General features: G+C 38.8%; 1 protein-coding gene across 1 annotated transcript in view; it reads left to right on the top strand.

Moving 5' to 3' along the window:
• The window catches only part of egfra (epidermal growth factor receptor a (erythroblastic leukemia viral (v-erb-b) oncogene homolog, avian)), a 55,831-nt gene that overhangs the window by 24,830 nt on the left and 21,417 nt on the right, over positions 1 to 9,584 (top strand). The window contains exons 3-15 of the mRNA XM_037682327.1: positions 1,535 to 1,721; positions 1,832 to 1,963; positions 2,074 to 2,142; positions 3,553 to 3,671; positions 3,976 to 4,117; positions 4,551 to 4,667; positions 6,455 to 6,581; positions 6,683 to 6,756; positions 6,829 to 6,916; positions 7,167 to 7,366; positions 7,476 to 7,608; positions 8,714 to 8,804; positions 9,324 to 9,481. Of these exons, the coding sequence (XP_037538255.1) occupies positions 1,535 to 1,721; positions 1,832 to 1,963; positions 2,074 to 2,142; positions 3,553 to 3,671; positions 3,976 to 4,117; positions 4,551 to 4,667; positions 6,455 to 6,581; positions 6,683 to 6,756; positions 6,829 to 6,916; positions 7,167 to 7,366; positions 7,476 to 7,608; positions 8,714 to 8,804; positions 9,324 to 9,481 (1,637 nt within the window). The remainder of the gene's footprint in view (positions 1 to 1,534; positions 1,722 to 1,831; positions 1,964 to 2,073; positions 2,143 to 3,552; positions 3,672 to 3,975; positions 4,118 to 4,550; positions 4,668 to 6,454; positions 6,582 to 6,682; positions 6,757 to 6,828; positions 6,917 to 7,166; positions 7,367 to 7,475; positions 7,609 to 8,713; positions 8,805 to 9,323; positions 9,482 to 9,584) is intronic.

Below are 9,584 nucleotides of genomic sequence, written 5' to 3'. Positions count from 1 at the left end.
GTGTGTGTGTGTGTGTGTATATATATATATATGTGTGTGTGTGTGTATATATATATTTTTTTAAACCCTTCCAACACTGCTGCAGTATTCTAAACAATGTTTCTAAATGCTCTAGAAGAGCACAGAATGTCATGATTTCCCTCTTTGTGCCTCCGCTGCACTCAGCCACCTGCAAGCATTCTTGGCCACGCCCACTTCTCCACTCTGCACAGAGAACATCTGGTCAGCTGCAGGAGGAAGCTTATCCTGCACCTCTGGGCTGCACAAAGGTGCAGCAGGTGCTAAATAATTTTAAATTTATTTTAAATAAAAAAAATTCCATGCCGATCGTGCAGCTCATCCATCAATCAGCCAATTGTGTGTCATGTTCAATCTTATTTTGAAAAACCGCAATAGAGCGAGTCCGTGAAAAACAAACCGCGAAGTAGCGAGGGACTACTGTATATCTATATATTTGTTGTGGTTTTCATGCTGAATTGCAGAACTACTGTTAAGCAAAACATAAAAATATAGATATTTTTAATTGTAATTATACTTTTGAGGGAGTGGTGGCGCAGAGGTTAGAAGTCTCTCTTGAAAATAAGTTCTTGTGGCTCACTGAGACTACCTTGATAAATAAAGGGTAAATGGAAAAAAAAATACTTTTGAGGCTCTTTAGGGGAGTGGTGGCGCAGAGGTTAGAGAAGGTGGGCCTGTGATCGGAAGATCGCCAGTTCAAGCCTCGGTACCGACAACATCAAAAATGCGGTTGGGGTAGGTGAAGCACCCACACCTGCCCCCATCGTCATTCGTCTCACTCTGAGCCCTTGAGCAAGGCCCTTAACCCCCATCATCTGCTCCTCTGGGTGTCCTAGATAGCAGCTCTCTGCTCCACACAGAGGGCTGTGGTAGCTCGGTGGTCTATGGTTGTGTCAGGAAGGGCATCTGGCGTAAAAATAACTGCCATGTCTTTGTGTGACTTAGTTCGTTGTGGCGACCCCCAACACAGGGAGCAGCCGAAATAAATAAATAAATAAATAAATAAATAAAAGTACTTTTGAGGCTCTTTGCAATAGAGCCAAGTCGTCGATGACTTGGATTTATATGATGGAGCGCTAAAATGCAAAAAGTCTTGGCTCAAAAAATGAGACTTGTTCTTGTGCAGCTGCTTAGATAAGATGCCTTCCAGAAATTGACATCCATCTGCGAGGCTTAGTTTTTTCATTTTCAACCCGAAAAGTTTCATTCAGCTCCTCCTCAACAGTAACCGCTCATTCTGCTTCTCTTCTTCTCTTCCTTCTTCTATGTTCATTGTTGATTAAAAAATATATTGAAAAATTCATCATCGCACAAATCTACCGTGTTTTAAAATACTGATGTAATAGACATATTTAGATGATTCTAAAGTGAAAGCTTTTATAGAAATGACCTATAATTTAAGTCTCACAAAAAAGAAATACCAGTAAGATGTTTAGTTTGATAATGGCTCCTCTGGCTCTGCACACTGTTCTTTTGCTGTTTTTTAATCTTCTTTTCTTTATGTTTCCCTCTGCAGTCTATTGAAGAAGTGGGTGGTTACGTCCTGATTGCACTCAACACGGCCTCCAGGATTCCTCTGGACAACCTGCGCATCATTCGGGGTCACTCTCTTTATGAAGGGGAGTTTGCGCTTGCTGTGCTCGCCAATTACGACAAAGCTACTGGTCAGGGCACCACTGAGCTGCTTCTGCCCAGCCTGACAGGTAGAAGGAATGGTCCCGTCTTCAGTGACAGATGGTCAAAAACTTAGTTTAAATTACTCTTTAAAAATAAAAAATGTTTTTTTAGGATCACATTTCATGTCTTTTTGTAGAAATTCTAAAGGGAGGTGTAAAGTTTGCGAACAACCAGCTGTGTAACGTGGAAACAATACAGTGGGATGATCTTGTGAATACTGAAACCACACCCAGCATGGAGCGCCCACAGGCGAGCAGCAACCCACTTTGTAAGTGTTACGCTTCACAGGCAGGGAGAAACCAGGCAGAACTAGATATATTTGTATTTTTAATGTTGTGAAGTAAACATATTTTTATTAATTTTTTGTCTTCTTCACAGGTCAGACGTGCCACTCGAGCTGCTTCAACGGTTCATGTTGGGCACCAGGTCCACAAAACTGCCAAACATGTAAGCTCTTTTAGCTTTGATACAGTATATTTGATATAATCACAGCATGCAGTCAGGAAGGTTTAGCCACAAATTTAGCCATACAGTAGTCCCTCGCTACTTCGCGGTTCATTTTTCACCGACTCGCTCTATCACAGTTTTTCAAAATCAGATTGGGCATGACACAATTGGCTGATTGATGTATCAGCAGCATGATCAGCATGGGATTTTTATTTTAAATTATGTAGCACCTGCTGCACCTGTGTGCAGCCCACAGCTGCAGGAGAAGCTTCCTCCTGCAGCATGTCAGATCTCTGCTCTGCAGCAGAAAAATGGGCGTGGCCAAGAGCGCTGGCAGGTGCCTGAGAGAGTGGAGATCATGACATTCTGTGCTCTTTATGAGCGTTTAAACTTTAAAAATTTGCTAGGGACATTGCAAAAGTGCGGGAAGGGTTTAAAATGTCATAATGTTTACCTGTATATAAATACTAATATAAACTACTAGCTACTACTAGGCACTACTAGGTACTATACTACTACTACTACTACTTCTACTATGACTACTATTACTAATACTATTATTATTATTACTATTACTATAACCACTACTATTACTATTACTACTACTACTACTATTATTATTATTACTATTACTATTACCACTACTATTACTATTACTACTACTACTACTACTATTACTACTATTATTACTATTATTACTATTACCACTATTATTTACTACTATTTATTATTATTTACTATTACTACTACTATTTACTATTATTTAATATTAAATGGTAAATGATAAATGGACTGTACTTATATACCGCCTTTCTATCTTATCGAGATACTCAAAGCGCTTTACACTACAATCATTTATCCATTCATACAGCACTCTACTAGATCTCTACAAAGCTAATTGAACAGATTCTAAAGAGACTAATCAGAGCTTTTTCACATTCGTCGCCGATGGGACACACATCAGAGGCAATGAGGGGTTCAGTGTTTTGCCCAGGGACACTTCGCCATGTGACTGCTGATTGATTCAAACCCCCAACTCTTGCATTGGAGGACGGCTGCTCTAACCACTCAGCCACAGCCTACCTATTACTACTACTATTTATTACTATTATTATTATTATTATTATTACTATTATTACTACTACTACTATTATTTTTATTACTGCTGCTGCTGCTACTATTGCTACTATTATTACTACACTTAATTTTGTTCATGACAATAAGGCTTGGACTGCTGTATCCCTACTTCGTGGTTGTTCACTTATCGCCCAGGTAGGGCGCGTGGTCCCAAACCCACGTGATAAATGAGGGACTACTGTATTTCTTTTATTTTGCATACTTTGGCTTTTAAAATGCAAACATTAAACACTTCCCATCAGCTCACTGACTCTGAGCTTCTCTCGTCTGCAGTGACGAAGCTGAACTGTGCCCAGCAGTGCTCCAAGAGATGCAAAGGACCTTCACCGAGTGACTGTTGCAATGAGCACTGTGCAGCCGGGTGCACGGGGCCCAGACCCACAGACTGTCTGGTGAGACTAAACAATAAGCAATCTGAATATTTAATATAGTGTCCTTAATTCTCGTTTGAAACAAAGCCCCTCTCTAAGCAACTTGTGTTGATCAGAGATGTTTTTAGTTTTAATACCAATGAGACAGCGTAACTGTTGATTAAATCTTTTATTTGGCAGAGCCTTGAGCATCAGCGTCTGCTCTATCTTTCCGTGCAGCTTGGAGAATTAAGCCAAAGCTATGAAAGTGGAATGCAGTGTTATCATTAGTAAGGGGCTCTGTTTTGGTCCCGGCGCACTGGGATGACTGTTGTTTGTGCTGCAGGCCTGTCGGGACTTCCAGGACGACGGGGTGTGTAAGGACTCCTGCCCAGGCCTCATGCGCTACGATCCCAACCTGCACCAGCTGGTACCTAACCCACACGGGAAGTACAACTATGGGGCCACCTGTGTGAAAAGTTGCCCACGTAAGCACAGATAGTCTAAAATCTATGTTTGAGTGAATTTTATCGTTAGATTTGAGTTCACAGCGAAAAAAAGTAAGTTTTTTGTTCTTTTTTCAGTTTAAAGCTTTTGCCAGGTTGTCCTTCAGGGTTGTTCAGTGGTTACAGTTTGTTCAAGTTTAATGATAAACTGCAGAAACGAGAAAAGAATGATTGAGTTTCAGGGTGTGTTAATGCAACATCCCGTCTTTAGAAGTTTAACTTGCTCAGATGTGTTATTGCATCACTCCGTTTCTAATGTATGACCAACCTGATGTTGCCTACTTCTTTAATGACTACCACACACTACTACTTCTTAAAGGAGCATGAACAAATGTTTCATTTTTTGCCTTTTAGAGATACTTTTTAATAACCCAAAGTTTTATATAACATTGCTCATATTTTATTCTCATTCCAGATAATTATGTTGTGACTGATCATGGAGCATGTGTGCGGTCGTGCAGTGGTGACACTTACGAAGTGGATGAAGGAGGAGTCAGGAAGTGTGCCAAATGTGACGGACTGTGCACGAAAGGTCAGAGGTTAAGCTGTTACTGTTCAGTCTTAAAGAAGATTCTGACCATATACAGAATAGACTGAGAAGAGGTTGAATAAATACACAAACATGGACCCCTGAGACATTCTTGTCAGGATTAACAGAACAGTCTTAGTCTAATTAAAGCAATATCAGACCTGTGGAAACCATATAAATAAGTAATATCTTACCTGCTGAGGTCTAAACGGAAGCTCGGAGGGGACAGAGATTTTGTGTTGCTGCACCAAGATTATGGAACAACCTTCCACTTTAAACAAACACATTATTATTCTTTTTAGCATCGTCTGAGGCTTGCTTTTGTTTATTTAACTTCTGGTTTATTGTTTTTATTGATCTTGTTGCTTTAACTGTTCATGCTTTTACATGTACGGCACTTGGTTGCAGTTGTGTTTTTTTTAAGTGCTTTATAGTAGTAGTAGTACTTGTAAATAGCTTTTTGAATGGCTTCAGTTTGGATAAATGGTTTAATTATGTCCATAATGGCGAGCTACGTCTGAGCTTAAAATCTATTAAAAGGACTAGAAAGGGACTAAAAAGGAGGATCAAGGTAGTTTAAGCTTAATTATCTGTGAATTAATAAAAGACCTAACTTGGAAAAAGTGTATATAATAAAAATATATTATACATCCTCATAAATACATTTTGGGGATAAAGTGTTTAATGAATGTGTCCAAAAATATGTTACATTTAAGATTTTGATATCAGTGTGCCTTAACTAAAGACTTGTTTTGTCTTTCATTAAGGAATCTTACAGCAACTGGACTATTGTAACATTATCTCTTAGCATGGTAATGTTCAGTAGTTTAAGTCTTGAGTGATTGAATAGTTTTACCAACAAAATCCAGACCACAAGGACATTTCTACATATCTATGGAATTAGAGATAGAACAAGACTTAGTATCGTGGATGTACCTTTTTCCTGTGTAAGGATGAATAAAACAAACAAAAAAAACTAAATAAAGTTGCATTGCTGCCAATGTCCACATTGATCACCAGAAGTGGTAGATGTAGAATATGTAACTGCACCTCAGGAAGAAGAAGATCTGATCTGACCAGTAGATTGCAATCGTTGAATGAAGCGGTTTTGGAAGACGTGCTTTTGGTACTTGATCAGAATCAGTCATAAACCAAAGTTCCTTAATGATGTTTTCAGTAGCAGCAGATGTAGATTTCTGTTTTTGCTTTTTTTTATTTTTAGTCCAGCTCCCGTTTCAGTGTTTTCCAGTTCTTTCATTCTAATACAAAGAGTTGATGTTCTTCATAGTGTCAGCCCAAAAAGCAGAAATTGTCCCATGGTCAGCTGCAATTATTGGATATTTCTGAACATTTAAAAAGCAGAGTGGCTGAGAATTCCAGCATTTTGTGTAATGCAGGACAAATGACTTTAAACTTACTTCGTAGGTTCCCTGATTTGTATGAATGAGTGACTAACAGGCTTCTGAAGAACTTCAAGACATGCTGAAGAGCAGGGAAAGGGTGGTGTTCCTCAGGGACTAGGGTTGGGAACCATTGAGCTGTATATTTATTTATTTTTAACTAGAACTAAAATTGGCATCTTTTTGAGTGTAAAAAAGCACAACTTTCGCAATATTTGTAAACTGAAACAGTTTGCTATGAGAAATACAAATTTAGAGATTTGTGTTTTGTTTCACCAACCGTGTGCAGTTTTCTCCTATTTTAAGTAACTTAATTTTTTTCATCAATTATTTTAAATTGTTTATCTCCCTACTTTCATACGATATTGATAGACAATCAATTGTTCTCAGTGTGCGACGGACTTGGGATGGGAAACCTAACTCACACCTTGTCTATCAATGCCACCAACATCGACTCCTTTAAAAACTGCACCAAAATCAATGGCAACGTTGCTATCCTTAAGACGTCATTTAATGGGTAAGTCTGAATCAATGTTTTTTTTTTTTCTTAAACACGTTCAACAGTTTTTAACAGTCTTTGGTTTTAATTGCGATTTGGATGCATTTTCTTATTTGAAGGGATACATACACCAAAACACCAAAAATGGACCCTGCTCAGCTCGACGTGTTTAAAACGGTGAAAGAAATTACAGGTGAAGATCAAGAAATGCATGAGTAATCTGTGAAACATTGCATGCCAATTCACACGTTGTTTGTTGCTTCAGGGTATCTGTGGATTCAGACGTGGCCTGACACTATGAGCTCACTCAGCCCCTTTGAGAATCTGGAGATCATTCGAGGAAGAACGAAGCGGTATGTTCCTCGTAAATCCCTCCATTCTGCTCTTAACTGCTAGCTCTTAATGAAGAAAACAGATTATTTAAAATTGTCTTCATCCATTTTTGGTCAACTGAGTGGTGTTCTAAATAAATACACCTTTTTAATACACTTTATTGTGCGTTGTGTTATATAGTCCTTCAGTTTTAGTTTGAACTCTTAAGAAATATTTAAGACTCTCACAAAGTCTTTTCTTTTTCTTTGGGCTCCACTGTTTGTTGGGTAGGGGTAGCCGCAGTGTGGTCATGATCCAGCTCAATATCAACTACCTGGGCCTTCGATCTCTTAAAGAAATCAGTGATGGAGACGTTGTGATCATCAAGAACCAGAACCTTTGCTACACAAACAAAAGCCTTTGGGAGAAGCTCTTCAAATCAAAAAACCAAATTGCAACAATAGAAGAAAACGCTGATGCTGCCACTTGTAGTAAGCTCTCTGCAGCTCTGCAAACATTTGATCACGCAATGGGCAAGCACATTTCAAAATGGAGGGTAATTAACCAGGTCTCTGCTTGAAATTGTCTGTCTGGTTTCAGCGCTGAAGAACAACATTTGTGACAGGAAGTGCACCTCAGACGGCTGCTGGGGTCCGGGCCCGGACATGTGTTTCACCTGCCGGGACTACAGTCATGGTGGGACCTGTGTCGACTCCTGCAACATCCTGGAAGGGTAAGGAAGGAATCTTTCTTTTAACTAAACAAACTGTCCAAATATATGGAGGATGGAAGGTGACAAAATTAAATAACTAAATACACAATAATGAAATGTATCATTTAATTATTAAATACATAAATTAATTATTAAATACACCATTAAATATACAATTAAATTATTAAATACACAATAAAATTATTTATTTCATGATATAACTATTTCATGATTTATTCAATTGTTTAATTATGTCACATTCCATCCTCATGTGTCACCATGAAATCAAACTCAGTGGGCGGGACTAGCACTGAGCATGTGAAATCCATTGTTTCGGTCTGACAAAAGAAGTTTAATCCAAATACATGTAAACACAATTACCGCTTCCTAAAGTTTTTTTGGAATATATTTTCTGGCCTATCGATTATCTGTGGTCGATTTGTCTTCGCTTGCTGTGAGGAGCAGCCAGTCGGGCGTCAGGGTTAGGGTTAGTCCCGCCCACTGAGTTTGACAAGTGAGGCTGATCGTTAACATAACTTCATGGTGTCACTGGAGGGCGGAAGGTGACAAAGTTGAATAAATAAATAAATTGTGAAATAAATAATTTAAAAGGTACATTTAATTATTTAACGGTGTATTCCATAATTTAATTGTATAGTTAATGACTTAAATATGTATTTAATAAGTAAATTATACATTTAATTGTTATGTATGTATTATGTATGTATTTATTTCATTTTGTCACATTCCGTCCTCCATACAAGCATGAATCCTAGTTCATGCTGTCTGTTTTCATTTCCAGACTTTGCCATTAGATAAATTTAAGGATTACCGAAAGAAAGAACTTGAGATCTGAGGTATTTCTGAAGTTAAACCACCAGTAAGATGCAAGACAAACATTATTGGAGAAATGGCACAAATGATGTTTAGCTTTGGAGACTGTCAAATATTGAGGCTCGACGTCCTGATGCATGCTCAAGCTTGTAAGCTTGACATGCTTACTGTTTAACTTTGCTCTCTAAAAGAAAAGACTGACTGTAAAAGGGATCAAGATTAATTTTTTTTTTCTACTTTTGAAAAGAGGTTCCCCTGCAGCAAGAGTCTATCAGCTTTATTGTTTTTGCAGAGAGCCACGGGAGGCAGTTGTGAATAAAACCTGCGTGGAGTGTGACCCCGAGTGTCTGCGCATGAACGGGACCGCGACCTGCAGGGCGCCTGTATGTGTGTCATCTACATCTAAACTAATGTTTTACTGAATAATGCCTAAAATCCCACTAAACAGTTTTGTGGACCAAATGCATGAAAGTCGCAGCTTTGCAAAGCATGAAATCCCTTTTAGTCTCAGGTCTGTGGATTTCTTCATCAGCACAGACCATAATGCTGTGCAGCCGCAAGACATGTTGTGTTTGGACTAAAAGGTGTGTCTTTGAGGAAAAAGTTTGGCAACTATATTCCTTTTTATCCTTTGAATCAAATTTGATTGAAACTAGTTTAGACCTTCTTGTTTGGGGAAACTGGGGAACATTTGGTGCCGTTATCAGTGGGAAAAAAATATTTATTCTATAATATTTAAGAATTAACTTCCATTTGTGTGCAGAAGGTCTAACAAAGCTGTTCGGTTTTCATTGTATGACAGTTTCCTCATTACGTGGAAGATAAAGCAGCTTCCTTTGAGACATTATTTCCACTCTCAATATGCAGCTGTAAACCTTACGTCTTTTTTTATTTACTTTTAGGGTTCGGGAAACTGTACAAAGTGTGCCAACTTCCAGGATGGGCTGTTCTGCGTGTCCCGTTGCCCCCAAGGCGTGCTGGGAGAGGATGACAGCCTGGTGTGGAAATACGCAGACGAGAAGAAAGTGTGCCAACTGTGCCACAAAAACTGCACTCAGGGGTAAACATGGCCGAGAACAGAGAGCTGGTGTAGTATTTCTGTGTCGCAAATATTTGTCTTTTGTTAAACTGGTGCAGAAATACGAGCCTGGAGAGTTATCTGA

This window comes from Nematolebias whitei, chromosome 9, assembly GCF_014905685.2.
Source record: "Nematolebias whitei isolate Nwh7 chromosome 9, NemWhi1, whole genome shotgun sequence".
Classification (NCBI taxonomy): domain Eukaryota; kingdom Metazoa; phylum Chordata; class Actinopteri; order Cyprinodontiformes; family Rivulidae; genus Nematolebias; species Nematolebias whitei.
The sequence above is the reverse complement of the archived record's forward strand: the minus strand, read 5'-3'. Positions and strand labels throughout refer to the sequence as shown.